Genomic DNA, 16,265 nt, shown 5'->3' on the forward strand with positions numbered 1-16,265 from the left:
GTAAGTCTTTCTTTCTATAGTGAAACCAGAAGTATCGTTCCTCGCTGTGTGTGGTTCGTAACTTACAAAAGAAATTTCGCTAAAAGGACAGTAAGGATCACACTGATTTACCAGACACCGATTTAGTGTTTTCAACTAACTCAGTGAACTCAATTGACAGAATCACATTATCACCCATCCTATACGATTAGTAAAAATCATGTCAATTAATGAAAAGGCAACAGAGTTCTGTTTAAATCACAGCAGTTTCTTGCATGCTTTCTTCTAGTTCTGCCTATGATTCCCAATGTTTCATGTTGTGTCGCACAGAGAATCTTGGCATCTCAAGGCTTCATTCCTTCTACTTACAGATCAATTTCACAATCCATAAAAATCCTCTTCTGAGTTTTGATGTAGTTTTAACTGCTATTATCCATTTCCAATAACATCAGTTTTCCAACAGGGTTACTTGTGCAGTCATGTCTTTCCAATTGGCACTACAGCCACATAAATAGTTAGACAGTCAAAATAGTTGGCCAGAGCACAGTCAAGTGGAAATCATATCTCCTGGACAAGCTATTAAATTAACCGCGTCCTACTGGAATTTTTTAACAAAATGTTACTTTCGGACTGCCAAATGGAATTATAGGCCCACCACACGACAAAGATTGAGATGGCAATCTCTGCCTTGGAAGAGCCAAGACCAGACTAAATACTTCCTTACAAAGCAGGGAAGAAAATAGGAGGTAAGTTATTCTGGGCAAATCTGATTCATCTCCTGCTGCCAGTTTCAGAACCGTTTTGGGAACGTGCTTGGAATGGGTTGTCACCCTCCCTTTGCGTGGCAAGGGCAGCCCCAGCGGAGTAGAAAATGCCTCAACAGTGCAAAAAAGTCACGCAATACTGTCCTCTATCATAAAATCATAGAAATTTACAGCACAGAAGGAGGCCATTTCGGCCCATGTCCGTGCCGGCCGACAAAGAGCTATCCAGCCTAATCCCACTTTCCAGCTCTTGGTCCACAGCCCTGTAGGTTATGGCACTTCAAGTCCATATCCAAGTACTTCTTAAATGTGGTGAGGGTTTCTGCCTCTACCACCCTTTGAAGCAGTGAGTTCCAGAACCCCACCAGCCTCTGGGTGAAAAGAATTCTCCTCAAATCTCCTCTAACCCTCCTACCAATTACTTTAAATCTATGCCCCCACGTTGTTGACTCCTCTGCTAAGGGAAATAGGTCCTTCATATCCATTTTATCTAGGCCCCTCATAATTGTATATACCTCAATAAGGTCTCCCCCCAACCTCCTCTGTTCCAAAGAAAACAACCCCAGCCTATCCAATCTTTTCGCATAGCTGAAAAGTCCAGGCAACATCCTCCTAGATCTCCTTTGTACCCTCTCTAGTGCAATCACATCTTTCCTATAATGTGGTGACCAGAACTATACACAGTACTCTAGCTGTGGCCTAATTAGTGTTTTATACAGTTCAAGCATAACCCCCTTGCTCTTGTAGTCTATGCCTCGGCTAATAAAGGCAAGTATTCCGTATGTCTTCTTAACCACCTTATCTACCTGGCCTGCTACCTTCAGGGATCTGTGGAACTGCACTCCAAGGTCCCTTTGTTCCTCTGCACTTCTCAGTGTCCTACCATTTAATGTGTATTCCCTTGCCTTGTTGGCCCTCCCCAAATGAATTACCTCACACTTCTCTGGATTGAATTCCATTTGCCATTGCTCTGCCCACCTGACCAGTTCATTGATATCTTCCTGCAGTCTGCAGCTTTCATCTTCATTATCAACCACACGGCCAATTTTAGTGTCATCTGCAAACGTTTTAATCATCCCCCCTGTTTTGTTCCGGCGAGGCTGAGCTAGTAAACGTGCAGTTCCCCCACACAATCACAGCACCATTCCTCTCCCCCTCCTCACTGCAGACTCTGGCAACTCAGTACTGGACAGATTTTTCATTGACGTGTTTCTAGCTGTCTTATCAAAACTCCTGATCCTGGAGCAGCAATGTGAAAGTGCATGGTGTAACTACCAGTGAACTGAAAGTGGGCCTGGCTCAATGTTTCGTTTGATTCAAAAGTTGAAATTGATCAATCCCAGCGAAGAGAGAGATAAAAGTGAACAACTAAATCGTGACTGACTTAACTGTCCCCCCAAAAATCACAAACACATATAAATCCCCACCTATGTACAAATTATTATACAACCATGTGGCCCCACAAACTTGAATCAGCCAAATTATTTAGCAATAGCCTTATATGTTATGATACTACTTATCTAATTATAATGTTTCAGCTAATTTAAATAATGGGTTGCATTAAATACCTAATGCTCACAGAGAATCATTTCCTTTTAAACCCTGCAATGCTCTAATTGAGTGGAACTATAAAACCCTTATTCAAAGAGCTCTTACTACTTGTCATTTTTAACAATTGACTTATGGTGGAAAATAGTAACAGGCATTTTTCATGGGGTCACATCCCTTAATGGTCTAATTATTTTTAACCACATATGCTATAGTACTGGGCATTGATCCAGGCTGCAAGATATAAACGAATACTAATAAGGCCTAACTTCCATTGTCACTTGCAGGCTATGGCAATTGGGGTGTCAGCTGTGGCTCAGTGGGTAACACATTCACCTCTGAGTCAGAAGGTTGTGGGTTCAAGTCCCACTCCAGGGACTTGAGCACATAAAACTAGGCTGACACTCCAGTGTAATGCTGAGGGAGTGCTGCACTGTCGGAGGTGCCATCTTCCAGATGAGACGTTAAACCGAGGCCCCGTCTGCTATCTCAGGTGGATGTAAAAGATCCCAGGGCACTATTTTGAAGAAGAGCAGTGGAGTTATCCCCGGTGTCCTGGCCAATATTTATCCCTCAATCAACATAATACAAAAAAACAGGTAATCTGGTCATTATCACATTGTTGTTTGTGGGAACTTGCTGTGCGCAAATTGGCTGCCGCATTTCCCACATTACAACAGTGACTACACTCCAAAAGTACTTCATTGGCTGTAAAGTGCTTTGAGACGTCCGATGGTCGTGAAAGGCGCTATATAAATGCAAGTCTTTTTTTTTCTTCTTTCTTTTCAAACAGTGCCGCAGTTCAATCAGGAGAACTAAGATCGGGAAAAGTTTCCAAACCACTTGTGAAAAATCCTGCTTGTCCACGGGAGGGCGTTAAGTCATGAAGCTTTATTGTTAAATAAAGCAAAAATATTGGCACATGCCACGCCCACTTTGTCTGACGGTATCCAAATCTCAGGCAGTGCAGAAGAGGATATGAAACGAGTTCCCCTGGGGCAAATCAAATGTTTATCAAATATTAACAATCTGTTCAGTGGCGTAGTTTTAAACAACTGTGTAACTACAGGAGGAAGCACATGTATTACATATTGTATTATCCCCGAGCTTTCACTGTCTACTGTTGAAATCTTCCCTGCCAAGACTGCAGCAAGAAACAGAAATTGTGTTTCATAATTGTAAATTGTGAGCTGGGCCAAACCATAAGGATAATTTGATTTTCTTTAACTTTGAAAATCTTATCATTCTAATCAAGTGCAGATTGCGAGTAGGTAGTATAATTGATGGTCTAGATAGAACAAAATTAAAGGATAAATGCTCTGATGTAATGTTTTACTTATTCATTCATTGGATGTGGGTGATACTGGGAAGGCCAGTACTTATTGCCCTTGAGAAGGTGATGGTGGTAAGGGTGTTAACTACATTGCTGTGGGTGGGTCTGGAGTCACATATAGGCTAGCAGATTTTCCTTCCTTAAAGGGCATTAGTGAACCAAATGGGTTTTTATGACAATCTAGTAGTTTCATCGTTCCCATTATTGATACTAGCTTTTTTTTTTCCTGTCCAGATTTGTTTAATTAACTGAATTTAAATTCCCCAGCTGCTGTGATGGGATTTGAACTCGTACCTCCACAATCATTAGTCCAGGCCTCAGTATTACTAGCCCAATACATTACCACCATGCTATCGTTCCTTTAGTGCTTAGAGTAGCTAAATGTGAAACAAAAGAAGAAGAAAAACCAAATCCTTTCCTGGATGAAAACAAATAAAACATTTTTATAGATCCGAAGGTTGAGTGTGTGTTGTGCACTGAGAGATAACTGCATGCCCACACTGTTCCTCCTGCTTGTGTTCTGAATGTTTGTTTGTTCTGTCGCAGTCTCTCAGACCCTATTCCTGCCTTCCGGCGCCTCCGTCGACTCCAAGACCTTTAAGTTCCTACAAATCTCTCCCAGACTCGACTGTTGACCTACTATTGGCACTGAGTCAAAAAGAGCGGGACCTCATTCAGCCGGTTCTGAAGCGGGGATATCCAATAAGCAGAGTGATTTGGGCGATCCAGAATGTTGGACAACAAAGCACAGGACAGGTATGTTATATATCAGTTAACTCCTGCAGGGCCAGAGGTGGTGAGACCTCTTTAAATGTTTTCACTATCACATCGAGATTAGTTTTTTTTTAAAGTTTAGCTTTTTCTAGCTTTTCCTTTCTGAATGCATGCCATTTCAAATAGTTATACAAGCAAGGAAAGAAATCTAGAGTGGCTTTAAGTTGGGGAAGGCAGTCACTCTCGTGGACGAGGAGGTTGGTCAAGGAGTGAGCTTCCATTCTGAATCTGAAATCCAACCTCTGTCGACATTCTCAAGTAGGTGACATTTGACAGTTTTGTGGAGGACCATTAAATTCAGTCCTTCAGACTAGAGGTAAAACTGACTGAACCAACCCATATTGACCAACTGCAGAGTAGCATTGGTGACATCTCTGAAAAATATTGTCACTGACAAATCATGGTCCTCAGCTGAAGAAGAAAATCTGTTGATGGTTAGCTGAAGATCTTTCCACTCTCCCAAAGGAAAAGGTAACATAGTGGCTGCGGTGTCAGTGACCACCTCGTCCTGTTGCTTGAAAGGGAGACTCGGGGTAACCAGGAGCACCAAGGTCATCCTACCCTGAAGGAGACGTCAGTGACCTGGCCTATCTCCTCCTCTTGAGAGGGAGGAAGCCGGGTGCTTCGAGACATCAGTAAGCGGATCTATCAACTCCTCCGAGATAATGGAGGAAGCAGAGTGGTTCATGACCAGGGCCGTCCATCCCTGTTGATTAAGCAAAAACTTCAGGTGTCCAAAGCCACCAGTGCCAATAGCCACCTTGCTGGTTGTAAGAACTAACAATGTAGGGGGCACCTGCACCCATTTCTCTCTCTCCTCCTTCTCCTGAGCACAGAGAGTTTGTGTCCTCCCAGCATAAGTTGAGTGGAAACAGGTGGTCTAAAAATAAAAATCTAATCACAACAAATACCCAGGGAATCAATGTAACCCGAACCAATTCAGAATAATCCCTTCTTGACATGTGCAGGTTAAATTTCAAATTCAAGGACAACCAGTACACTATAAATTGACACTGCCAGAACATGTTATTTGTAAATAGCAACACCACAGAGGTTATTTTAAGAAAAATTCCAGCAACCTCCATTTTTTTCCTTAAAAGCAAATACTGTAAAAGGAATTCTAGATGTAGTCTTGGTTTGATATTTGATAGTTTGGCAGTATCGCTGAAGTGATCCAAAGAAAGCATTTTAGCTTTAGAGTATTAAAACTTTTGCTGCATCGATTGTTGGCAATAATGTCTCGTACTTAATGGGCCAGAATTTACTGTTCCGGAGAATGAACGAGCCTGCCATTCTTAGACTTGCCCTTGCCAATTATGACCTTTTGCACTGGAAGTTGCTGAAAGTTAGGGGGCTAAGTGGCGCGGCGCCCTCTACAGGGGATCTGAGACCTGAGTAAACAGGACAAGCAACTGTGTGTCTCCTTAACCAATCAGATTGAAGCATCATTACTAAATAGCGCACAGTCTGATCCCGGAAGTGTAAGTTAGAATGGTGAACTTAATGTCAAATCAGGTAAAGTAAGCAAAATAAAGAGAGGGAAAGAAAGATTGGATCAAGAGAGAGCGAGAAAAGAGACATAAAGAAAAAGTTGAAAAAAATTAAGTTGAAAAAAATTAAATTAAAAAAATAATCGTCAACAACCATTAAAATCTGATGGAATGAGACTCTACACTTGTAATAGTAAATTTTCAGTGCCAGAGAGGTTGTTTGGCAGTAATTAAGACCTACCACACTGTAGACTGAAATGGACAAGCCCTAACTTTCTGTAGTGAGTTTAATCCGTATCAACGACACAAGTGCAGGAACTTTGCGGCATTCAATACATGTGAATGGGGAGCCACATGGTGAGATGCTGTTTTTGTGCAGCTTACCGATGGGTGCCACATCTCTGACAGCAGCTTCCGGATTTTTGCGTTTAACTGCGCGTCGGCGCTCACCTGAAGATGCTGTCTGATTTGCGGATAAATAACGGTGAGCGCCATTAGCCTCGCCATTATTTTTACAGTAAATTGTGGAACAATATAAAACCGGGAATCGTTCTGCATTAAACATGCTAAACTATCCTGGAAATAGTCATTTCGGCTGCTACTATTTCTTTCCTGTTCAACTTATTCCACAGTAAAACCAAACTAATGAGAGAAACTGAGCTGGAAAAATTTTTTGGCTCCATTGATGTTTCTTTGTACCTGTTAATATTCAGCATTAGAAATTCTTGACATTCTAAGTGTGGATATTTTGAAAGTAAGAAGAGACACTTGGTTGTTTGGGGTCATTTTCTGTTGATGAGCTGCACCGCTTGTAGCTGCCACCAGTTCTCAGACTTGCTTTTTGCATCTTACCCAGACTCCACTGACGAGGCATTTCAGGTTGCTGTTGACAAAAAGTTATCAGAACCGATTTTTTGGTATTAATTTGGTATTAATTTTGAAAGAACAGGACAATCTAATTGTCATGTATGTATGCTTGGGGTTACTAGCCACCAGGTGGCGCCACGGTCGGAGGTCATTGGGCTATATGCACGTGTGCGCGGCCCAGGTATAAAACGCAAGCCATCATGTAATGTAATCACTTTGGACCCTAATAAAGCAGAGGCAGGTTTGTACCTGTGTTAGTTTACAGTATTCAGTCTATCGAGTTATTACATACATAACACTTGGCGACGAGGTAACTTAAGAACCTTCGCATGCAAAAATGAGCACAATTGGAATTGTGGAGAGATTCGTGGAGGGCGAGGACTGGGCAGATTTTGTAGCTTGCCTGGATCAGTACTTCGTGGCAAACAAAACGGAGGAACCCACTGACGCAGTTCGGCGCAGGGCAGGCTTCCTCACGGTTTGCGGTCCGAAAATCTATGGACTCATAAAGAATCTTCTCTCGTCTGCAAGTCCAACAGACAAGGGCTATGAGGAATTGTGTGCTCTGGTATGTGACCATTTCAAACCAGAAGAAGGCATCATCATCTCACGATATCGATTCTACACGCACGTTCGTTCTGAGGGTCAGGGTGTGTCGGAACTTGTTGCCGACCTAAGACATCTAGCTGGACCATGTAAGTTTGAAAACGCGTTGGGAGACATGCTGTGGGACTTCTTTGTAATTGGCATCAACCATGAGGTGATCCTGCGTAAGCTACTGGCGGCGGAGACGCTGGATTTGAGCAAGGCCATCACGATTGCCCAGGCATGCATGACGACGGACAAAAACTTAAAGCAGATATCATCGAAAAATCGGAACTCGGCAAGTACTGTAAACAAGATTGTATCGTCGTTTGGCAGAGCTGCATATGGCAGGGGCTACTCGACCGCGTATGCGAAACCTGTGGCTGCCCAAAGTCCGCCAACGGGAATGAATCTGATTTCACCGTGTTGGTGTTGTGGGGGCAATCATCGGCCTCATCAGTGTTGGTTTAAACAGTACATTTGTAAAGGCTGTTCGAGACTGGGGCATTTCCAGCGCATGTGTCCGCAACTGAACAAGCGTGCTGTGACAAATGTGGAGGATGATGACTAGTATAGCGCGGATCCGGATATGCAATCTGAGATACCAGAAGAGGATGGACTGTATTCGTTCCTAACAAAGAGCCAATCGATAATGATAAATGTGAAACTTAACGGTGTGCCGGTACCGATGGAATTGGACACGGGTGCGAATCAATCAATAATGAGCCAGAGGACATTCGACAAGCTGTGGGATACTAAGGCTGTGAGGCCTAAGCTGAGTCCAGTTAATGCCAAGTTGAGTACGTACACTAAAGAACTCATAACCGTGATTGGCAGCGCAGTAGTCAAGGTTCGTATGATAGTGCGGTTCATGATTTACCATTATGGATTGTTCCAGGCAATGGTCCAATGCTGTTCGGCAGGAATTGGCTAGAAAAAAATCAAATGGAATTGGAACGATATCAAAGCTTTGTTGTCGGAGGATGATACTCCATATGTTCAAGTGCTGAGCAAGTTCCCCTCGCTGTTTGAACCAGGCATCGGCAATTTCACGGGAGCCAAGGTGCAGATCCACGTAGTCTCTGATGCAAGACCCGTCCATCATAAAGCTCGGGCGGTTCCATACATGATAAGGGAGAAGGTCAAAATCGAACTGGACAGATTCCAGAGTGAAGGGGTCATATCACCGGTCGAATTTAACGAATGGGCCAGCCCTATTGTTCCTCTGTTGAAGAGTGATGGCACTATCAGGATTTGTGGAGACTACAAGGTTGCGGTCAACTGAGTTTTGAAACAGGATCAATACTCGTTACTGAAGGTTGATGACCTGTTTGCAATGCTAGCTGGGGGGAAAGTCGTTCACTAAACTGGATTTGACGTCGGCCTACATGACACAGGAGCTTGTCGAGACGTCGAAGAAACTTACGTGCATCAACAAAGGACTGTTTATCGTCAACAGGAGTCCTTTCGGAATTAGCTCGGCTGCAGCCTTATTTCAGAGGAACATGGAGAGTCTACTGAAGTCTGTCCCTAGAACCGTCATGTTCCAAGATAGCACCCTGGTCACAAGTCGTGACACCGGCGAACATCTGAACAACCTGGAAGAGGTTCTACATCGTCTGGACAAAGTGGGACTCAGACTGAAACGTTCGAAGTGCGTCTTCATGACACCGGAAGTCGAATTCCTGGGGAGGAAAATTGCTGCTGACGGCATCAGACCTACGGACTCAAAAACAAAGGCCATCAGAAATGCACCCAAGCCTCAGAATGTGACGAAGCTGCATTCGTTCCTTGGTCTACTCAACTACTTCGGTAATTTTCTACCGAGATTGAGCACTTCATTAGAGCCACTGCACATGCTAATAAGAAAAGGTGACAACTGGCTTTGGGTTGTGTCTCAAGATAGAGCTTTTGAGAAAGCTACTAATCTGCTTTGCTCTAACAAGCTGCTGGTACATTATGATCCATGTAAGCGTCTAGTATTGGCTTGTGATGCTTTGTCATATGGAGTTGGTTGCGTGCTCCAACAAGCTAATGAGTCGGGTAAACTACAACCTGTTGCGTATGCTTCTAAAAGTTTGTCAAAGGCGGAAAGAGCCTACAGCATGGTAGAAAAAGAAGCACTAGCCTGTGTGTATGGTGTTAAAAAGATGCATCACTACTTGTTTGGTCTTCAGTTTGAACTGGAAACAGATCACAAGCCACTCATTTCATTGTTTCCGGAAAACAAAGATATAAATACTAATGCATCGTCCCACATCCAGAGGTGGGCGCTGACATTATCTGCCTATGATTATGTCATTCACCATAGACCTGGCACGGAGAACTGTGCCGATGCACTGAGCTGTCTGCTGTTGCCCACACTGGAGGTGGAGACACCACAACCTGCAGACCTACTGTTCATTATAGATGCTTTTGAAAGTGAAGGAACCCCTGTCACGGCTCAACAAGTTAAGACCTGAACCAGCAGGGACCTGATATTATCGGTTGTGAAATGTTGTGTCTTTAGTTCTGATTGGTCTGCCATACCCAAGCAAATGGGTGATGAGACCAAACCGTACAACCGTCGCAAAGACGAACTATCCATTCAGTCAGATTGTTTACTGGGGGGGTAATCGTGTTGTTATGCCTAAGAAAGGCAGAGAGAAACTTGTACATGATCTACACAGCACTCATCCCGGTATTGTCATGATGAAAGCCATTGCCAGGTCTCATGTATGGTGGCCTGGAATTGACTCTGATATGGAATCATGTGTGCATCAGTGCAATACTTGCATGCAGCTAAGTAAAGCACCAGCGGAATCTTTTTTTAATTTCAAAATATACTTTATTCATAAAAAAAATCTGTACAGTACATTCAAAGGCATTTCAATACTTTTAGCTGCGGTCAGCATTCCCATACACTATTATTTGGGTGCTGATGGCAGTTCCGTTCGTTACATTTCCTTGTTTTCCAGTTCAAGTACAATTCGGTCCAATGCGGGATACCTTGTAGTACATGCAAACAAATTACATTTCATGTGTCACTATACAGTACACGGAATGAGGTCACGGTACATTTACATTTTTTTTTTCTTTTCAACATGCATTTCGCAACAGACCTTGCATTGTACATGGCACTACATAGGTGTTTACAGATCATGGTGCTCCATGTACACAAAAAGTAAATTTCAAGTACGGCCCGAGGGGGGTTTTGTACTGATTCCTGCCCCTGGGTTTTCCGTGGCAGAAGGGCTTTAAACTGTGGCCCTTCCCCACCGTGCCTTTGCGGCGACTGCACCAATTTTAAGTGCGTCCCTCAGCACGTACTCCTGGATCTTGGATTGCGCCAGTCTGCAACACGCAGACGTGGACATCTCCTTGCTCTGGAAGACCAGCAAGTTTCGGCAAGACCAAAGAGCGTCTTTGACCGAGTTGATGGCCCTCCAGCAGCAGGTGATGTCTGTCTCGGTGTGTGTCCCTGGGAACAGCCCGTAGAGCACCGAGTCCTGTGTTACGGAACTGCTTGGGATGAACCTCGACATCAACCACTGCATCTCCATCCAAACCTGCCTTGCGAAGGTGCAGTCCTGAAGGAGATGGGTGACAGTCTCATCCACCCCGCAGCCGACTCGGGGGCACCGTGCCGTGTTGATGATATGTCGGCTGTGCATGAACGCTCTGACGGGTAAGGCCCTCCTCACCGCCAACCAAGCTACGTCTTGGTGCTTGTGTGAAAGCTCTGGCGATGAGACGTTCTGCCAAATAAGTTCAACAGTCCGCTCAGGGAACCACCCGACAGGGTCCACCCTCTCCTCCTTTCGTAGGGCGTCCAGGACCTTATGTGCTGACCACTGTTTTATGGCCTTGTGGCCAAAGGGGTTTTTTGTGAAAAACTTTTCCACGAAGGACAGGTGGACAGGCATGGTCCAGCTGGTGGGGGCGTTTCGCGGCAGCGTGGCCAGACCCATCCTTCGCAACACCGGGGACAGGTAGAACCTCAGCACGTAGTGACACTTGGTGTTTGCATACTGGGGGTCTGTGCACAGCTTGATGCAGCCGCACACAAAGCACCAGCGGGATCACCACTGAGTCTGTGCTCGTGGCCATCTAAACCATGGTCCTGGATCCACATTGACTTTGCAGGTCCCTTCCTGGGAAAGATGTTTTTAGTTATGGTGGATGCATATTCCAAGTGGATAGAGTGTATAATCATGTCATCCAGTACATCCATAGCTACCATTGAGAGCCTTCGTGTCATGTTTGCCACTCATGGTCTGCCCGACATCATTGTAAGCGACAACGGACCTTGCTTCACTAGTCTGGAGTTTCAAGAGTTCATGAAACTCAATGGTATCAAACATGTGAGGTCAGCACCATTCAAACCCGCATCTAATGGTCAAGCAGAGCGTGCTGTCCAAACCATCAAGCAGAGTATGAAAGGTGTAACTCAAGGTTCACTGCAGACTCGCTTGTCATGCATATTGCTTAGTTACAGGACAAGACCCCACTGGCTTACCGGGGTCTCCCCTGCTGAACTATTGATGAAGAGAGGTCTCAAGACCAAGCTCTCTCTCCTCCACCTTGACTTGAACGATCATGTTGAATATAGACGTCAAAGTCAGCAGTGGTATCATGATCGCGCTGCTGTGTCACGCGACATTTCTGTTAACAATCCTGTGTATGTACTAAATTATGGTCAAGGTCCCAAGTGGATCGCCAGTACCGTTAAGGCCAAGGAGGGTAACAGTGTTTATCGTCAAGCTCAAGAATGGCAAGCGTGCAGGAAACATGTTGATCAGATAAAACTGCAGCACACGGATGAGCCAGAACAGTCTGAGGAAGACACAATCAGTGACCAACCAACCTACCGTCAGTCATCAGAGGACTCCGCTGTCATCAATGAATCTGGACTTTCAATCCCTGACATGGCCATTACCACTCCCATCCGATCGGCTACCCAGCCCCCCAGTCATAACAGACTCGGAATGCTCGCCCAAGGCTGGAGTTGAATCGAGACGATCAACTCGGGAGCGGAAAGCCACGGACCGTCTCAATTTGTAAAAAGACTATTACTAATATCTTAAAGGGGGATATTGTCATGTATGTATGCTTGGGGTTACTAGCCACCAGGTGGCGCCACTGTCAGAGGTCATTGGGCTGTATGCACATGTGTGCGGCCCAGGTATAAAAGGCAAGCCATCATGTAATGTAATCACTTTGGGCCCTAATAAAGCAGAGCCAGGTTTGTAACTCTGTTAGTTTACAGTATTCAGTCTATCGAGTTATTACATACATAACACTAATGATAGCCTAAAAAGAAATTCAGAGGTCATGATTCTTCTCTTCTTCAGTTTTGCTTTGCTGGTAATCTCTGTCAGTCAGTCTATTACTTTTACACTGCTGAATAAAGGAGGGATCCACACAGTCATACAGACGATCTGCATTTATACAGTGAATCGCCCTTACCCTGCTGATTAAGCAAGGGGTCCACACAGTTGGACAGTGAGTAACCGTTGCCCTCCTGAATTAACATAGGTTCTACACATTATATGATGAGTAACAATAAAAGAAAATGCTGGAAATCTCAGGTCAGGCAGCATCTGTGGAGAGAAAGTTTTTTTTTCCAAAAATATACTTTATTCATATAAAAAATGTTCACAATACATTGTAAAATAGTTCAATACCTTGCGGTCAACAATTCCATACAATTTGTTTGGATGCTGACAGCAGTTCCGTACAACGCACTAGCGTGCATTTCATTTCAAGGTACAGTTTAGTACAATCCGTATATCACGTTACATGTAGTACTGTGCAAATAATGGTATTACATGGAGCAGATAAGAACAGGTTTACATTACATTCCAGGATACATTTCAATATCGATCACGAATCACGTTACATGTAGCACTATGCAGATGAAAGCAGTACATGGCATGGATGGGGATACATTTACATTTCTTTACAAGTTACTAAACAGTGCAGAGACTTTCATTATGCATGACACAGCACAGGTGTTTTTCAGTACATGGTGTTCTATGTATACAAGCAGATTAACAAGTACAGCCCGAGGGGGGTCTGATTCCATCCCCTGGGTTTACCGTGACGGAAGGGCCTTAAACTGTGGCTCTTCCCCCTCGTGCCTTTGCGGCGACTGCACCAATCTTTAGTGCATCCCTCAGCACGTACTCCTGGACCTTCGATTGCGCCAGTCTGCAACACTCGGCCGTGGACATCTCCTTGCTCTGGAAGACCAGCAAGTTTCGGGAAGACCAAAGAGCGTCTTTCACCGAGTTGATGGCTCTCCAGCAGCAGATGATGTCTGTCTCGGTGTGTGTCCCTGGGAACAGTCCACAGAGCACAGAGTCCTGTGTTACGGAGCTGCTTGGGATGAACCTCGACAGCAACCGCTGCATCTCCTTCTAGATCTGTCTTGCAAAGGGGCAGTCCCGAAGGAGATGGATGACTGTCTCGTCCGCACCACAGCCAACTCAGGGGCAGAGTGCCGTGTCTCTGAAACCCCGGCTGTGCATGAAGGATCTGACGAGTAGGGCCCTTCTCACCGCCAACCAAACTACGTCTTGGTGCTCGTGTGAAAGCTCTAGCGATGAGACATTCTGCCAAACGAGTTCGACGGTCTGCTCGGGGAACCGCCCGACAGGCCATCATTTCCTCCTTCCGTAGGGCGTCCAGGACCTTGGGTGCCGACCACTGCTTTATGGCCTTGTGGTCAAAGGTGTTTTTCTTGAAAAACTTTCCCATGAAGGTCAGGTGGTCAGGCATGGTCCAACTGGTTGGAGCGTTCCACGGCAGCCTGGCCAGACCCATCCTTCGCAACACCGGGGTCAGAGAGAAACAGAGTTAACGTTTCGGGTCTGTGACCCTTCGTCAGAACAGGAAAGGTTCGAGATGTAACAGACTTAAGGAAGTGCAAGGGCACTGAAAGGGGGAGGGGAGGGAAGAACAAAGGGGAAGGTCTGTGATAGGGTGGAAGGCAGGAGAGATTAGAGAGACAAAGGGATTTTTTTTCCCAAAAATATACTTTATTCATATAAAATTTTCACAATACATTGGAAAATAGTTCAGTACCTCGCGGTCAGCAATTCCATACAATTCGTTTGGATGCTGACAGCAGTTCCATAAAATGCACTAGCATTACATTTCAATGTACAATTTAGTACAATCCTTAAATCACGTTACATGTAGTACTGTGCATATGAGGGTATTACATGGAGCAGATAAGAACAGGTTTACATTACATTCCAGGATACATTTCAATACCGATCACGAATCACGTTACATGTAGCACTATGTAGATGAAAGCAATACACGGAACGGATGAGAATACATTTACATTTCTTTACACATTACTAAAGAGTGCAGAGACTTTCATTATACATGGCACAACACAGGTGTTTTTCAGTACATGGTGCTCTATGTATACAAGCAGATTAACAAGTACAGCCCGAGGTGGGTCTGGTTCCATCCCCTGGGTTTACCGTGACGGAAGGGCCTTAAACTGTGGCTCTTTCCCCTCATGCCTTTGCGGCGATTGCACCAATCTTTAATGCGTCCCTCAGCACGTACTCCTGGACCTTCGATTGCGCCAGTCTGCAACATTCAGCCGTGGACATCTCCTTGTTCTGGAAGACCAGCAAGTTTCGGGAAGTCCAAAGTGTGTCTTCCACCGAGTTGATGGCTCTCCAGCAGCAGCGGTGTGCGTCCCTGGGAGCAGTCCGCAGAGCACAGAGTCCTGTGTTACGGAGCTGCTTGGGATGAACCTCGACAGCAACCACTGCATCTCCTTCCAGAGCTGCCTTGCAAAGGGGTAACACTTACCTGCTGAATAACCAAAGTCCCTATAGTTACACAGTAACACATACCTGCTGACTAAACAATGGCTCTGCACAATTAGACTGTGAGTGGCACTCACCCTGCTGATTAAACAGGAACTCTGTCAGGGGACCAATCAGCAATCAGGTCATGTGATAATCCAGAGCCAATCAGACCATTTTCACAGTGCAACTAACTGCATCCATTTTGTATTGTGTAACTTTTATTAGAAACCCAGTTCTGGAGTTAAAATCTAAATCTTTAATCAGGTTCTAAAAAAAATCTCTGCTATTTGTAGATACAATGCAAGGCATTTGAGATTCAGCTCATTATAAAGCTGTTTTAAAACGCCTCTCAATGTATCATAGTAGTCTCAGAATTTAGTAGAAGTCGTTTGGAGGCTAGATTTTTCACTGATAGTTTTATACATATATATAATTATAAAATAATCGTAAGAAATAAATTGAGTTATAATCAGAAAAATGAATGGATTAAATGAAAGTACATTTTCGATAAATAGAGCTGTCGGTAATAATTTGAGCAAACATTCAATTGTTTTCATTTGCTTCCAATTCTTTTCTTATAATCTATAAATAGCCTGAAATGCTTTGAGAAATGAAGGACGAGATAGTTCAGACAGGTTGAGATGACACATTTTTTGTAGCTGTTGCACTGATGTTATTAAATATCAATTATCACCAACGTTCATGACCTTTCTGTTGTTTGATCTTTGCAGTCCTGCGTGCAAAATAATGTTGTTAGTTTTCTGCTGATCCTTTCACTCTTTAATTGTCTAGTGTTTTTATACCAGATCCTCAAGTACCTGAGTGCCTGGGACCGTTTCTGTAAGGAGGGCTATAAGGAGAGGCTCGTGGAAGAAGCTATGGAGATCTTCCAGAATTCAGAGGCAAAGGTATGATGCTCTTTAATTTCCTGTATTTTAAAAGTATTACTTTTTTTTCTTATCCTGTCCTACGTATGTTGTATATGAAAATGTAAATGATCAAATCTTTTACCCATATCCTGTTGAATAATCTAAATCTAGAAATGTCTACTGGCAAAAGAAATAACTTGTATGTATACAAGACATGTCAACCCCTTCGGGCCCAAAAT

The 16,265-nt window shown here is 44.2% G+C and overlaps 1 protein-coding gene across 1 annotated transcript in view; it reads left to right on the top strand.

Moving 5' to 3' along the window:
- The window catches only part of ubap1lb (ubiquitin associated protein 1-like b), a 37,542-nt gene that overhangs the window by 18,220 nt on the left and 3,057 nt on the right, over window positions 1-16,265 (top strand). The window contains exons 4-5 of the mRNA XM_070859324.1: window positions 4,171-4,380; window positions 15,964-16,065. Coding sequence (XP_070715425.1) covers window positions 4,171-4,380; window positions 15,964-16,065 — 312 coding nt within the window. The remainder of the gene's footprint in view (window positions 1-4,170; window positions 4,381-15,963; window positions 16,066-16,265) is intronic.

The sequence above is a fragment of the Pristiophorus japonicus genome, chromosome 17 (genome assembly GCF_044704955.1).
Source record: "Pristiophorus japonicus isolate sPriJap1 chromosome 17, sPriJap1.hap1, whole genome shotgun sequence".
Lineage (NCBI taxonomy): Eukaryota > Metazoa > Chordata > Chondrichthyes > Pristiophoridae > Pristiophorus > Pristiophorus japonicus.